The sequence below is a fragment of the Charadrius vociferus genome, unplaced genomic scaffold (genome assembly GCF_000708025.1).
Source record: "Charadrius vociferus isolate BGI_N301 unplaced genomic scaffold, ASM70802v2 scaffold355, whole genome shotgun sequence".
NCBI classification, from domain to species: Eukaryota; Metazoa; Chordata; class Aves; order Charadriiformes; family Charadriidae; genus Charadrius; species Charadrius vociferus.
In genome coordinates this window covers 961,599-978,958 of record NW_009648451.1, presented here as the reverse complement: position 1 = coordinate 978,958, position 17,360 = coordinate 961,599, and the positions used below count along the sequence as shown (strand labels likewise).

Sequence of the window (17,360 nt, the reverse complement as noted above, 5' to 3'; positions counted from 1 at the left end):
CCTACATTTATTACTACAGAAAACTTCCCATTATCTAGAGAAAAGGGGAACAGGGACACACTGGGAAAAAAAATGGAAAAGTAGAAGTAACAGTACTCTGGGATGTAAGAAAATATCATGTGTTTATCTGCCTCCTGTCTATCTGCAAGTCAGGATAGTTCTGTCTGAGATTATTAATGAAAATGGGTATTTAGCAGAGAACAGTGCAGAAAATAATTAAGGGAACACTGAAAAGAAAAAAGCAAAGACTTAAAAATAAATGGAGAATTGCCTTCTTCCTCAAACAAATGTAAATGTTCTTAAGCTTCCACTTCCTTCTGGCACATTGCGAATGACTGCTTTCTTGTCTGTGGGAGTCTTCTTGCATGTCTCATCTTACGACTGAATAGTCGTTGGTCCTCAAGTGGTAACACACTGAAACCATATTGCCATCAGCAGAGTAATGCAAAAGAATAATTGAAAGCGAAGGATGGTGGACTAGCAAGTGCACCAATAGCTCAGCCGTTGTACTGACTGCTGTCTGGCACGGATCTCAAAGTCAGCATAGATATGCTTTCTGGAAGAGACCTGGACCAACAGCATTCAAGCACTGACAATCACATAGCAGTCCAACCTCAAACCAATGGTCTTCTGACACCACAGTAAAGAAATTTTGATACAGTAGTCCCTGAGAATTCTGGCTTTACAGACTGGAATGGGGCATCTCTGACTCGAAGACAGACAAGTTGTCATCAGTTCAGAGGATTTAGGACAATCTGTTCTTCTTTTCCCTGAGTAGCTATATTTCTCAAGAAAGACACAAGAGCAAAGCTAAGTCTTAGGAGAACCGGCTGAAGCCAAGATGAATTATAAATGATTTCTACTCCCCTCTTGAACTTCTGAGAAAAGACAGCAAAATTTTGCTGTTGCTTTTGTTGTTTAATCTATGTAATGCTGGAAAAAGTCTCACTATTAGAAATCCTATAGCCCTATGCCATTTTGTAATACAAAAGGTGAATGACTCAACCAAAGCAATTAATTTTGAACTCATTAAGAAGGGGAAAAAATGTTTGCTAGACTGCAAGTAGATCAATAAGGAGAACCTGAGGGCATTCATTAAGGACAAAAGAGAATAGCTCCTACAAAACGGTATTTCTGCATTCTGTACTGCTATTATACCTCAATGCACAATCAGAAAAGTCAGTTTTCCATATTAAAATGTGCAAAATGGATCTGAAGGAAGCTTAACTTCAGAAAAAAATATTAATACAATGAGGATAGGTGATTAATACAATCATCTGTTTTCTATGGTAATATTATATAGCCAACAAGTAAAGAACTGCAGTAACAATGGTTTAACAAGACCTCCTTTCTCAAGACAAAAATGAAATTGCTTATGTACAGAAAGAAAGGTACAGTCCAAATGTTCTAAGTTGGGTTCAGACTACCTTGTTGATTAGGTAAATAAAATGTGTTTCACAGAAACCCACACTTAAAGCTATATTCCACAAATATTTTAAGGATATATAAACATCATCATCTCTGCCTTGGTATATTTTTTCTAGTATCTTTAGAACACAGTTTACAGACTAATGATCACTTAGCAGAAACAGTCCTCAAATCCTCTACTGAGAGGCTCCAAATGGTCACATATGCTACAGGAATTCTTTATTTCTCTGAATTCTCTATTTTCTATCCAGTACTGTTCCTCTATTTTTCAGGGCAAGATACATGATCTAATTACTATTGCTTGAACAGAAGTTTCTTCCAGTCCATGCAATTAAAAAAAGCCTCATCCTTAGTGACATGTAACCAGCCATATTTTTTAAAATAGACTTATCAGTATCACATTAGATGTCAAAGTTGAACATCAAATAAATGTGACTGGAATTGTTAGAAAACCAGCAGAATTTCGTATATATCTTTTTACAGAAAGGTGCACTAACCACATCTATATTGGGAAGCCTGCATATCCCATACTAAGTTCATGTCTAAACCTAAAATAGTAACTTTCCAAACAACAAGCAGGAAGGAGACAGGCTGGTTAAGTCGAACTTTGTGGAGGCAATGCATTCTGCAAGCTGTTTGCTACCCCTTCATTACTTGGACTTCCCAGACTTCTGTCCTTGAACATGACGTAGAATTGAAGGCTGCCTAATTTACCATGCAGCTGAAGCTCTGCTTTACAGAATCTGGCCTTTACGTTCAAGATGGCAATAAGACTAAAATGATGAGAATGGGAAGAGAGAAAGGATTTCTGGATTTTATCCTTTTAATAATGACTTGTTTCAAAAGCTGGTTTCTTTCCTTGATTATGTCAGCAGAGGAACTTTTTCCAAGAGTCACATTTTCAACTGACACAGTAGAATTTCACAATAGCCCCTCTTTATTTAATTATTTAGTACAGAGACTCCAGTACAGAGACGTTTTCAAATGCATTTATTTTGGACTGATTTTCAAAAACAGTTTAAAATACCAACACCTAGCAGACTTCTTTACCCGTTGAACTGGAATTACTATAAAACAAGTATGCCTGTAATATACCAGAAGTTATGTTATAAAAGGATGAAACATTGGTAGGAATGGTGGATCATTTTAAACTCCAGATACAAAAGGAGTAGCTGTTTCATACAGCTACAGGAGAACTGTTTCATACAATAAATATATCCTTACCACTAGTAAAAACTGTCCCCAAATAGGCAAAGAATGTTTTTGAACAAGTTAGAGTGTAAACTGCTTACAAAATTGAAGATGTTTCCTAGCAGTTACTTTTACCTATGAACAGAAAAATTACTTAGCAAATTCTGTAGATAAAGTGATAACATTTAATTAAAAATATAGAAGTAGAAAAAGCTGGAGGAACAGAAATATGTCACATTCCAGATACTTAATAACTGAATGTCTAAATATATATAAGCAAGTCACTATACCTCAGGTTTCAGATCTCTATGGACTACTCCTACATCATGCATGTGGCTCACCGCTGAAACAAGTCTGCGCATAATATGACTGGCTTCAGTCTCACTGAAATGTTTCTTTTTCTGAATACGTTCAAGCAATTCTCCTCCCTTCAGCAATTCCATTACTAGAAACGTGTGAAGCTGAAACAAGAAAATGTGGGAAGTTAGAAATTTAACATTACAGACCAACATTCATTCAGGACCTAGGTGCTATTCCCATATGCTCTCAAAGTTTAAAGAAAGAAAACTGATGCTCATACCAATTTGGGAGGCCAATAAGAAGCAGTGAGTTGTATCTCAGATGCATTTTCCCCATTATTCTCACCGAGATTGAAGAATGTTTGTGTCTTCCCCATGTCCACCCATACTTATTTACAAAAACACAATGCTTCCATGTAAATGGATAAGTTTGCAGGGAGACGAAATGCCTTTCTTTAGACATTTCTTTAGCTGGAAAAAGCTAGACTTTGGCTGTTTAAGCCTGTTCTGATGTAGGGATACATTTCTATTAATATGTGTAAAGGAGTTAGCCATTTAATATTACCAAATCCTTTAAAACCACTCTGAAACTTTACTGTGAAATCAATGATTATCTAGAATTTCTTCTGACTTCATCCCCTACAGAGTAGTAGCCAAAGCTACTCTTATCATTAGAATCACAATAGACCTCTTCCCAAACATTAAAGAGTATTTTTTAATTAAAAATGTAATGGTTGTTTAGATGGTTCTTCTGTTCAAGACAATAAGCAGTGACTTCCTTGACAACATTATAAGACAACATTAGCACACAATCAACTGCAATTCAAATGTCTTGCCATTAAACAAACAGCAGACTTCTCAGGACAGGAAACTGAAGTTAGCATTCTCAAAAGGCAATGGATGTAGGCATGTGATGGCTCCTAGCATTTCCTTCCTCTGAATGACCGTAACAAAATTAGTATTTGCAAGCAAAGAAAAAAAAGTTCTGGGAAGAGGTCAAAAAATTAAATTCAAAGAAATAGGAGCAGAAGGTGCACAGTATTTAGATATCAATGAACAGAAAAAGAGCTACGCAGACAGAAAGCGGTAATACTTCTCAGAACAAACAATGTGTCTACTAGTTACATTGCTAGTAGTGCTTGTAAGATAACCTCTCCTGCAAATTTTCTTTATGTCTTAGGAATAGCTGACAGGAAAGTTGGAAAGGATAAATAGACTTCTCTCTGCTACAAAACTTCTTGTGGCTCACCAAAAGAGACTGCAACCCAATACTCGATGGTTGGACTACTAATGCAGAATTTGATCGGAGTGATATTAGAGCAAGCTAAAAATCAGAACTTCAGACAAACTGCAGAAATATCAAAACTAGAAAATTTTGATCAAGTTCTGGTCTTAAGAATATTGTGTATGAGTAAGCTGGAAGATAACACCTGGGAGCTACGAGGAGCAACTAAAAATACAATGGTTTGGTTGGCTGAGAGTAGCCTATTCGGTTGCACAGCAACCTGAAGAACATTGTTTTTAGATATTCCTGAGTATAGTCATTTTACACGCAGCAAAGTGAAAGAAGTGTCCTGTTCTACACACATGTACTCATAATGTACATAAATGCAAAAAAAAGGATTCCTTAAAGATTACAGTACAGATTTTTCATCCTCTTAGCTCATTTTAGAATTGCTCCACATGACTGCTCTGCTGGTCCTTGTATAAAGAGCATGATGGGGATAGACTGGGATATGTGGGGAGGCAAGAGAGCCTATGTTCCGTTACTAAATCATAGACTAGAATCACAGAGTAGTTTAGGTTGGAAGGGACCTCTGCAGGACATCTGGTCCAAACCCTTAGCTCAAACCAGGGCCAACCTCCAAGTTAGATCAAATTATGGCTTATTACATGCTGTGGAGCTTGCACTACACTAAGCGAAAAGATAACTACGGTCTCTAAATAAACCCTAAACTGATCTCAATATTTTTCAAATAGAGGCTCTACTGTCACATCTGGTAATTTAGCAAGCTACTTGGTTATCTCCATTAAATTACTGATATGTAAGAAAAAATAGCTAGATATGTAATCTTCATAGCCAAGATTTCCAAATTATTTCACAAATATTATTTGTGAAATAATTCATGACAACCCTGAGCGAAGGTGAATAGGTACCTCAGTATCACAGATATAGAAACTGGGCCATGAATATATTGTGTGACAATTAACAAAGTAGACTAAGGACAGAACCAGAAACAGAATTCAGGACTCTAATTCTTCCAAATACTTTTTTGATTTGCTAGAATAACTGCAAGTTTCCTTGAATGCAGAACGTCTGCTTCATCTTCTATACTGACTAGACAAAATCCCTAGAAAAAAGTTGCCTCCACAGTAACAGTATGCTGAACTCCTAGAAGTTCTTGCGAAAACACATGGCAATGTGTTTGGCAAGTGTTGATTACAGACTCTTCAAAATACCTGGTCATGATAAACTTCATGTAACTTCACTACATTTGGGTGTCCTTCGCAGAGTTTCAGAGCTGTTATTTCTCTCTGGGTGTTGGCTTCCATTCTGGAAAAATTAAGCAGTCATTTTTTACCCATTTTTCTGAGCAAATTGCACATTCAAAGAGTTACACCTATTTTTTTAATTGCTTGAAATCCAGATTTTTTAATATTACAACTGCTTGAACACAATTAAAAGCATATTCAAAGTAAGCTGAGCAAAACTCTCCACATAACCCTGCAAGGTTAGGACACTAAAAACCACACCCAAATCAAACAATGTTTTTGATGCAACGGCAACTTGCTACAGCAAACCTGAAATGATATTATAGAACAGTTTCTATCTAAAACAAACCTTTCCCTTAGTCCAGGGCAATTTGACTTCACCTCTGTTCCTACAAATATTTGTTAGTTCAGCTTTATCTTGAAGACTCAGATTATTGGCCAAATTCTTTTCCATTCTTACAGAAGACAAGCACTTCCAAAGCTGTATGGAAACTATAAGCTCCTACATCATCTATATATGACATGTGTTATACAAATGAACCCTTAAACAGGCCATTGTAAAAATCTGAAATGGAAGAGCTAAGAAGAGACTAGCTCCAGAGCAAAAATCATCGCACAATTTCTCCTTCAAGTAATGAAATCTACAGGAAAAAAAAAAAGCGGACATAGTGAATATGTGAATAGGGACAGAGCAGAACATTTCTTTTTCCGCTATATACATATGTTGACTTACTTCAGGCAAATAATGCCTGAAAATTTTTGCCAAAACTCTCTCCAAGAAAGGCTAATACTGCATTGACTTAGAGAATGGCCTTATGAATAAGAACAGATAGAATCAGAATCTGCAGATAGAATCTCTCTCACCACACGTGTTTTTAACTTCTGGTTGCATTTTTTTTTTTTCCTAATTAGGACCAGAACCATAATGAGAATTTTATGCAAGAGAATTTTGTTTTTCTGCAGGCTTCCTATAATTGACAAGCAAACTAAGCTGTTTCATCTGCATCTCTGCTGATATTGTTTAAACTGAAAGTGATTTCAGGTCCTTAAGAAATTAAAAAATTGACTCAGACATTCTTCCCCCCCCTAAACTACTACCAGGAGAAGGTGGACCTAGGAAACAGATGAAAAGTGTTCAGTATCATGAACATAAACCTTTGAAATTTGTGTGTGGACTTTTCTGAGTATTTCCCACCTATAAATAGTTACCATCTCAGATTTTAAAAAAAACAAACCTCAATACAATGAAAAACAAATGGGAAGCTCTAAAATTAATTCAAGCAAGTTTACAGGACTCCACTGTTTCACTGGCCTTCAGACACACAGATAAACCTCACATTGTTGGATGAAGGCAGGTCCAGCACTAATAACAAAGCAACATCACAGAGGAACTCTTGATCTGAGCTTTCACCTCAAGTACCATGAAAAGGTCTGCCTAGTTGTAGGATTAACTTTTTTGGCATATTTGATGGGTAGGAGTGAAAGACTGACTTTGAGGCAAAGAAGTTACTAGAAACCTATTATAATTTTCCTTTTAGCAAGAGTTACCAACGTGGTCCTCAGAGCAATATTATTTACAGTTTAACAGTTTCTTAATCAAGGCTGGTTTGTGTCCAGCCACGCAGAGTGTGGGTTTACTGCTACCTCTAAATACCACACAAACATGCTCTGAGTTTGCTCATAGCCTACAATCCTAAAAAAAACTTGTGCATACAGATCACTCTTGACCTTCATTTAGCCTGGTCCACCAAGATGAAGGAGAAAGAGCAAAAGAACCTGTGAGTAACATAATGTAGGAACACAATTCCTAAAAGTTTAGTTCTATGGGAAAAGTCAATACTAGTTAGCTCACTGTTATCCAGAAACAAAAATCCAGTAGCTTAAGATGAGGTGGGAGCACTGATCTGCAATTCTGCATGCACCACAGAAAAAAAAATGTGAACGTAGACACAAGGCAGAGATTTCCAGATTGAAATACCCAATGTAGGTGTCTACTGCATACTACTTGTCTAAAGTCTCATTATAATGAGTGAAATTCTGGTTAATGAATCTTACAGGGTTAACGAGTTCACTGTAAAACACATACCTAGAGTAGGATTCAGTGACCTTAGCACAGGAGACCCTGGAAGATACCAGCCGTGAAGACATCTACATAAAGGTAGTAGTCACAAGACTGATGGGAACTGGAGGACAGCGAGGACACCAACAGATGCTAAAATGGCACTACGCAGATGCCTGTGTTTAAGTTACTGAATCCCACTGCTAGTGCCTGGTCATTCAAGTCCCTCTCTAGGCTCCACTAACAGTTTTGAGTAGGCCTCCATTAATCGTAGCAGACCTCAAAAAAATGAGACATCTATATTTAGGTGTCTTATTTCTTGAACTTATCCTATCCAAAAGCACGTGATGAAACACTTAAGTCTGGCAGACAGTTACTTCTAGAGTCTGGAAAAACAGAGGTACAGCCAAATGTCTTGGAGAAGAGATCACTGTGAACTATCATTCTGATGGCAGAACATTTACACTTTCCTTTCCCTTTCCTGCCAGCATTCTACAACACATTAGGGACATATTTACCAATGAACAATGCAAAGTGAAGCTACAAATCCATCCACCCCTGAAAGCATCCCTTATCTTTATGCTTCTCTGGGCAGAAACTGCTAGAGGTATCTACCTATTCTGGAAGAGGACCAGATGGTCCCCAGGTAAAAAGCAAGTCAGCTGCCTCCATTCGGGTGTTCTCTTCAGAACATCTAGGAAACAAGATGCAACTTACAACTCCATAGTCTAATTCCATTTCATACACACAAACACACACAATTAGATTTGAGGCAACCCACACTACAGATCCTTCTTAAAAGCAACGTTCTAGGCAATCAATTGCGCTGCTTAGAAAAGGGAGCTAGCATAAGCCTACATTCAGTTCACTTAGGTCTAAAGATAGGAGGGCCTTATACCTTACTCTGATTAGGAGCAAAATTAGGGGAAATTAGGGCAGAATACAACTGGGAACCAGAAAAGTACTTTTTAGGTTTCTTCTTGTGTCTTCCCCAGTAAGAATAACACTTTGTTTGAAAAGACTCTGTGAATCTTTTAAAAGTCATAAGATTACTCTAAGTTTCTGTAGATTCTTCAAATAGGAAACGATTTTATTTTTCCACTTCCAAAAATGTAGCGAACATTATTCTAATCCATGGGTGACAGTACGCAAAGAAAATATTTTTATTGTCTTATAGAATATTTATACCTTTTGCTAATTATTTTTACTGCATACTCTTGGCTAGTTTTCTTGTGTAAGCACTTTCGACAAATGGAAAAACTTCCTTCTCCCAATGGTTTCTCTTTCAGATCCAGTTCATAATGATGATAAAATGGAGAGTCCTGTTAGGAAACTGTCTGTATTTAGTTCTGCAGAATACTTTTAAGTATACACAGTCAAAGACAAAGAGTAAAGTTTCGTGAGAATTTTTCATCTACATTTAAAATCATAAAAGAGCTCTCTTTTTGATAAAATATAACTTTAATTTCTATTTAATAAAATGCATAAACTTTATTCTAACAAGTAAACAGTAAATCTTATGTTACATTAAACAAACATAATCACTAAATAAATCATTACTACTACAATAGCTTCTTAAGATACAAAATATTCAGACAAACAGGATCAAAGATGGCTTTACATACACTTATCCACAGAACTATATGCTCATTTGAAGACATCACAATAGCATGTGTTCTTATAAGGTTTCACACAACTATACATACTTTTGGGCAAATGCATCATGGAAGGAATTCTGACATAATTAAAGTACCTTCAAAAATATCTACAATGACTGGCTAAGAACTATCAGGAGTCAAATTACTATTACTACTATACTTCAGTCTTCTGGAAAACTACACAATCATCTTATTTTTCAGATTAAACTTCAACCACTTCTTAATAGTACCACATGCAAATTATATGCTTGGATCATCTGAGGAGCCATTACAGAGAACAGATAAATGCATAATGACCATTTTGTAATCTGTAGCCTAGCTTGAGATTGCTGCTTGGAAAGTTATATGCAGTTCCAAGTTAACCAAATTAATTCAACTCTTGATATTATTATTACCTTCATCATAGCACTTCTGGCAATAGTTGTAGTTCCAGGCCGCTCATCCCCCATATAAAACTGAAGAGGATCTACTGTAGCTGCATTGCGTTTAAACAAAATAGAAGGCGCAACGAAAGAATATCCCTATGAAATTAAGACATCAGAAAAGTGCATGGCTTGAAATTGTTGCACACAAACAATCATGCTGCATACAAAACATTAGAAGTTTCAGAAGAATTTTTTCAAAGAAATCAGAATTTTCATAACGTAATACAGAAACCATAACTGGCTCATTGATGGGTTCAACGTGAACAGGTGTCTACCTGGAATTAGTTATATGATCTCCCACAGTTATAGATAAAACAATAATAATACAAAAAATCTGGTAAATGGTGCTAAAAATCTGGCTCAGCTTCAATTGTTTTGCAATAGTGATAAAGGCTCATACTTCAAGCTTCCCAGAACACCTTTAAGTTAAGACATGAAATAGTTTTATGTTGTAATGTAAGCATCAAATCATTTTAAATGGCAAAACAAAATAAGTTTCATATGAATGATGTGCCCAGTTTGTGTATTGTAACAAGAACAGCTGTGACTACCACTGCAGGATGAATCAGATTGCATTATGACAGCGTAAATTGCTTGCTACAGTCACTACAAATCTAACAACTTCCAAAATACGATGCCATATTCCTGTACACTAAGCATTAAGCTGCTAAAAACCAGCCAATAAAAAACAAGGCACGAGGGGCAGGAGAGAAAGCAATCTGAACTGCTGGTCTCCTCTGCAGCTTCGGTACCAAGTTCAAGGCTGCTCATGAGCTGTTTCTGCCCATTTGACATCCAGACTGTGCAGTCCAAGAAGGGATCATTTTTTAATAGCGTGGAGGAGATGGTAAGGAAAGGTTTGTTACTGATCTGTATATAGTAGCCTAGTAATTAGAGCACTCCTACAGGACCTGGAAGACCTACTTTCAACTCTGCAGTTAGCTTCCCACTTCCTCAGCTAGAGCATAATGTGGATATGGGCAAACTACATTGCTGTTGTCAAAGCTGGTAGCCCAGGCTGATAGAGTCAAGATGACAAGACTCATAAGGTATGAAGAATTGATAAAGGACAGACTGACTCTAGTCCAGCAGGTAGGACATTCAACTGGGAATGGAGAGACATGGAATTTTGTGTTCGCAGTAGGACTGTTTCCACCTTTCTCCTTATGCAATTGCTGAACAGTCCTGGGAACTGGGATTGGAAATTACATAGTTATTTCCCAATAACTTAGAAGGCAGAAAAAAAAAAAAGCCAGCTATACACATGGAATTGTTCAATAAACTATTTTTTAAAAATTAATGTGAATTCTTAAAATACCTGAAATATTCTTTCTGAAGTCTGAGGGGTTGCTGCAGGAGAATATGTCGGATCCATTTCTGTAAACTCTTCTGCAAAATTACTGACATCCAACTCATCTCTGATTACCGGTTTAAATGGAGCTGATACTTTTTTGGCAGCTAAATCATCCCAATTCATATTCTAAGCCAAAAACAGGAAAATAAGTTTGAATCAAATGAAAATTTAACTGAAACAGAACTTGCCCAGAAACAAACAGTCCTAACTCCATTTGCTGTTTTCCACAGGCAGATGAAATGTCCCACTAATTTGCTTGGGTAAAGGCAAAAAGTATCATACTTATTTGTAAGTAGACAGAGTCTAGTTTAAAAAAAAAAAAAAAAATCAACACAAAGACATTTAACAGTGGCGATAAGCCAAACAATTAGTATGACAGCCCTTAAATTTCTTCATCTATTTCATTGGAAACAACATCTCTGTAATCCATAGTGTATGCAATGCAGTATCTTCAACTCCTCATTGCTCATTTCTATGCTTAATTACTAATGTCAGCTTCCAGACCCCTGAGAGCATAATGCCTCTGGATTCTTACTTAAATGCATGGCTAGAAGTAGTTAGCACAGATATGGTAGTTATGAGGAAAAGGCCCTATTACTGTAGAGAAGTGGAACTGAAATGAAGTCAGATTAGAAAGTGTTGTAAGAAGAAAAAAACGTATCTTCCAAAACAAACAGTGAATAAAGGAAGTTTAACTCTACTTTGTCAGACTCTCTTACAAGAGGAAGGAAATGCAGAAGGGATGAGAAGAAATTCAGAAGTTAAAAAGCTCACACTGAATGTTATGATAATTACACTGAAAATTTATTTTAAATTATTTATTTATTTAAAAGGTTTAATTTATACTACCATCTTTAAATACTCCAAAATTTATACTAATTAAAAATATATTTAGCTTCAGAAGCACCGGAAATACATTCTTAGTTTTCTCAAAGACACCACACAAACAATTTTAACCACAAACGGATGGAACAGTATAGATGTTGTACTCAAATCTGATCTTCGTCATTGTTTGAAACTAAATGTTAATGCAATGAAATCTGAACAGAATTAAAATCTACTAAACAAGACTAAAGATTTAACTAGGCAAAGGAAAATACAGAAGAGCCATTTGTCACTAATGGCGAACTTTATTAATACTCACATTTTACTAATAATGTTAGCGGCAAACTTTCTTTTAAAAAAACCAAGCCAACATATAATTTAAGTGTTTTCCATTAAACCTTCTGTTTTAAGTAGCGTGTCTTTTGGCTGCTTCACGTAACCGTTAGAAACAGACAGACCATGCTCTTCTTGTAGTCTGCACAAAATCCACATACATAAGCACATGGATATTCTTACTAACTTCAATGCAATTATTCATACAATTCACACACCCCTAAGCTATTCAGTAACAAAACAACAGAGTTTCTTTAGACAAAATTTCAAAGGCACTAATGTAGAGTAAGTGGTATCTGGGGAGTTTTGTGGCTTGTTTTACCTGGAAAAAGGGATGCTGTTTGATTTCATCAGCATCAGTGGGACCACAACCTAGCCTCTTCTTGGGGTCTTTCATCAAAAGACGCTGAATTATATCCTTAGACAGTGCACTCATTTCTTGTGGATAAGGTGGCTCACTTTTTAATATTCTCCTGTAAAACACACAAAATAACAATTATTTGGTAATTACTTAGTGTGTTGAGTGTTAAATCAAAGAGTTACCATAATAATGGTTTAACATTTCACTTAAACTTCTATTGTACCCAAAGACATAAGGATGACAAATGTGAAACCAATTTTTTTTTTAAATAAAGAAAGGTTTGCGAAAATGCAGACATGAAACATGATATCTGAGGAGATAAATTATGTAACTTAATCCACAAAAAAACCCCAATCCTCATTTAATATGTACCGAGCTTACTATTACTATTCAAAAGAAACCTCACAGCTACAACAAATAGCTTCAAAAACCATCAACCTGATGCCTAACAGCAGTCAAAAAAGCCCCAAAAATTTCAATGTTAAAATTTATTAGAAAATAAAGAGAAAAACAACACTTGGGCCATTTGAGGTTTGCCTGCACCTTGTACATTGTGTGCAGTGCTCATGTCCTATTCTCAAAAAGAAGGCACTGTAACTGGAAAAGTTTAGAGAAAAGTAAGAAGATTAATCAGAAATACAGGGTGTGTTTCATACTAAGATCTACAAAAAAGGCTAGGACTATCCAGCTTAGTGAAAAGGGGACTTAACTGGACTGGGCATAGTGTTCCTCTCAAAACGACGAACAGTAAAGTGAAAGTGGTTAGGACCTCACTGTCTCTTTCAATACAACTAGAAGCCACCAAATAAGGCTAGTGGAAGTTCAAAGTCTTGGAAGCCTAAGTAGAATCACATTTCAATACCTATCTTTTATGTGTAGCTCCCACAGTTTTATGTAAAGAGGAAGGCAAGTTTTCCTTCAGTTACTCCAAATATAGATATTGAAGCTAAGGACTCTGAAGGAAAACTGAGAATGCAGGCACAGACAACACATACCAAAGACACATCAACAGGTTTAAAAGATACACACACAAAACCTTTTAGTATACAGAATCATGGAATGGTTGAGGTTGAAAGGGACCTCTGGAGGTCATCTGGTCCAACTCCCCCTGCTCAAACACAGTCAACTAGAGCCAGTTGCCCACCACCATATCCAGAAGTCTTCTGAATATCTCCAAAAAGGGAGACTCCACCACCTCTATGGGTGGCCTGTGCCAGTGCTCAGTCACCCTCACAGTAAAAAATAGTGTTTCCTGATATTCAGAGGGAACCTCCTGTGTTTCAATTTCTGCCTATGGTCCTGTCACTGCGCACCACTGAAAAAAGCCTGGCTCCCTCTTTGCTGGGAACAGTCCCAGCTCTCTCAGCCTTTCCTCATCTGCTCCAGTCCCTTAATGTTCTCAGTGGCCCATTGCCAGACTCTCTCCAGTATGTCCGTGTCTCTCTTGTACTGGGGAGACCAGAACTGGACCCAGTACTTCAGGTGTGGCATCACCATTGCTGAGTAGAGAGGAAGGATCACCTCCTTCAACCTGCTGATACTTTGTCTAATGCAGCTCAGGATACCATTTGCTGCCTCTGACGCAAGGGCACATTGCTGGCTCATGTTGATCCTGGTGTCTATGTATCTATGTGCATATTCTCACCATACACAGAAGAAGGACTTAGAGTGCCTCCACTAAACACAGACTGGAAGATTTTTGAAGCTATGAGAGACTGTGAGGCTGAAATTATATGAGCTTGTGGCAGCACTAAAATCTCAATTGTTATATGTCTCTGATAGACCTTAGGTTGATCACTGCAGGACATTTCTAAATCTTGTTTAAGGTTACTGCATGACATATCCTTAGAGTCAGCTATCCCATGGGAAATTTTTTATCTTGAAATACGTAACTTCTTGGATCACTCCAAAAATAGACGCAGACAGATTGTTTCCTAAATAATCTTGTCCTGCCAGTGCAGAAGGACAAAAACAAGTTCAATATGCACATGTCCCAGGGGTTGTTTCTACTGACATAGTATTCAATTTCAAGCAAACAAAAAGACAAAGCAAGCTAACCTCTTGATTTAAGTAACAGTGAAATCAGTTAGGAAAATACGGTCCAAGCTTTAAGACGGATTGTATCTTTAAATGATGTAAGGATGATCTGCCAACAAGGGTCTAAATCCCAGCCACTCTGCTAGCAGAAGTAACAACAACCATAAGCCTTGTCTTCAACTTCTGGACACACTTCACTTTACAGCAAAGGAGAAGAAAGCACAATATTGCCAAACTATTTCTTAATTAGGGATGTTAATACCAAATTTAAACATCACTAAAGGGGAGGATTCCTACACTGTAGGACTGGTGGAGAAGTAAAGATTCAGCTTCTTCAGAAATAATCCAGTTTCAGAAAGGGGAAGCAGGTCAGAAGTAAGAAAACCTTCCTGTTTAAGACAGAAGACAGGACACCTTGATAGCAAAATTACTTGATTTACAGGAGGGCTAACAAAATCTACAATGTCTTCTTTGTCTTCTTAGCTTGAAAATCACTTCAATTAGAGGAGCCCAAGGGAATGTATTTATCAACCTTTCTGATGAGAAAAACAGAAAGCTATATTACAAAGATCCTGGAAAGAGACTTCTTTTTGGACTCTCAGAAGGGGAAAAAAAACCCGTAAGTCGGTATTTTTTTAAATTGATTTCTAAAGCAATGGGACTGAGACTCTGGGATGTCCTTAGAATCCAGAAGAAAAATTCCAGAGCATTTTCCTGTCTGAAAACTGTCAGAGATTACAGATGGCAAAGTCAGATAAAAATTTGAAAATATCTCTGAAAACAGATGATGTATTGGAATGATTGGTAACATGGAAACAAAGAACAAATGAAGACCATTTCTCTGTGCCCTCTCAGAAGATCAGTTTCTGTAGTGGTGATGCTATTAGTGAGTGCTAGCAATAAGATTCTTGCCCTTGTCTCAGGCTTCTGATGCAAATACAAACATTCACATAAGAAAAAGTGAGTGGAACAAACTTAAGCAGTGGAAAGTCTTTTATAGAACCCCGTACTGCAAAGTTACCAGAAAATTCTTAGCCAAAAGAAATACTTGTGCAGTAACAACACTAGTAAGTCACATCCTTCTAATTGCAAATTTCCAGTGATATATTGTATGTCTTTGGTCAGCAGAAGAACTCCAATCAGTTGTACCATTGATGTGGTAACTAAGAACAGAGTCCCAGCTGAAGCTGAGACAGGTTTATAAAGTAACTTTTTGCATTACTTGACATTCTGCTTTTTGGGTAGAAACCACTCCTTAATTTCTTGGGGGAAGGAATCCCCTATAAAGATTGTATCTGTCAAAACAATTAACATACATATCTTGCAAACAACAGTTTGGTATAACACTGTATTTTACCTAATGTAAAACTTCTGTGGCAACAGCATCAGTAATTCCTGCCTTTTCCCAACACTACTGTTTTAAATTTTTTCTTTTTATAGACAGAATTAACAATGAAGTGGTATTTAGCTATGTGAAAAGCAAGCTATGATTATACTGAGGGGTATCTTCCATCTGTTGGCCCTCCTAGAGCCCACTACAGAGAAAGCAGCATTTTGTCATGCAGTATAAGCAGACACCATGTAAGCTGCATTTATACATGCCAGTGGCATTTGTTCAGAAATATTTTTGAGGCTGATTGATACTATAAAATATTAATGATCCTCTGGGCTGTTCACAGAACCACACTACAGAAACAGTGAAGAACAGACCTCATTTCTTCAGAAGTTCCAGGAACTACTTAGAATTATCATGGAACTGAAGTACGTGAAGCTGTATACACATTAATTAGGATGTAAAGCAAGCTGCCGGAAAAGAAATACCATATGGGATCAACATGTGAGAGAGCAGAAATTGGTGAAGACTAAAGTAGCTTGATCAAGTAAAGAGTCTTCATTAGTACAACACTAGTGAAGTGTTGTACTGAAGGTTAAGTCACCCAGGGCTGTGACAGTAACCCATAAAGTGTTCAGAGGAAGGGAGCTGGGTGTGTCAAAGACCTTCCCAGGACATCTGTGCTTCTGAAAGAAGCTATGCCCTTTAGCATCAACCGTCCTTTCCTTTTCTGAATCACCTCTATCATCTTGTACATTTCATGTTTACGTGGTCCAGTAACAGGGACAGAAGTAAGCAGGAAGAATTATGTATCCCAAGCCGGGAACTGTGGTCAAAGCTGCTGAAGCACTACTCTGCTGTATTTTCTGCTTCTCCTAGCCTAGTACAACACCTCTGAGCTGGGATGACCTGAGATTACTCCTGCTGATGACAGCACTCTGGCTGTACTGAAAACACTTTGAGAGAAACCATCCCTTGCATAGGTCAAGGAGGTTATCGCTTTGAAGTCCTGGATCATTTCCATCTTACCCTTCTCTATGGCATACTATGCAGAGCTAGGAGCTAACCTCATTGATATTGCTTTTCAGGAACTTAAGGTCTGACGAGTTTCTCCCATAAATACTACAGACCAAGAGCTTCCATGATAATGCGAAGGACATGCTAATGAATGATAAGGAGAAGATGATGGTTAATCTTCAGTGAGTGGAGGATACAGTAGCAAAATGGCACTCCTCCTCTTTATCAATATCTTCAGAGCCACTCCCGTGTCATTGCTGAGCCTGACAAATCAGCCAAGGCACTTGCTGATTTTGTTATGAAAAATTCATAGGGTTGCCACCACTGATCTATGCTAGCTTGTAATTTGGTAATTACATAGACTGACCACAGGTTTCTTCTCTGTTCTTTACCAAAGCAGTAGAGATGGGATATGTGTGTGCTGGCTGAATAAAACATCCTTCTACAGAAGGCATTTAGTATTTGAAACCAACCAGAAATGCAAAAACCATGTGCCAAAGGCTTATACTACAATGTCAGTCTAAAGAGAATTTGAAGAGGATTCTGA

The 17,360-nt window shown here is 37.2% G+C and overlaps 1 protein-coding gene across 1 annotated transcript in view; it reads right to left on the bottom strand.

Moving 5' to 3' along the window:
- The window catches only part of RPS6KA5 (ribosomal protein S6 kinase, 90kDa, polypeptide 5), a 68,275-nt gene that overhangs the window by 5,456 nt on the left and 45,459 nt on the right, over positions 1-17,360 (bottom strand). Inside the window, exons 7-12 of the mRNA XM_009885593.1 lie at positions 12,388-12,538; positions 10,872-11,033; positions 9,524-9,649; positions 8,659-8,792; positions 5,379-5,472; positions 2,910-3,080 (exon numbers count right to left, since the gene is read on the bottom strand). Coding sequence (XP_009883895.1) covers positions 2,910-3,080; positions 5,379-5,472; positions 8,659-8,792; positions 9,524-9,649; positions 10,872-11,033; positions 12,388-12,538 — 838 coding nt within the window. The remainder of the gene's footprint in view (positions 1-2,909; positions 3,081-5,378; positions 5,473-8,658; positions 8,793-9,523; positions 9,650-10,871; positions 11,034-12,387; positions 12,539-17,360) is intronic.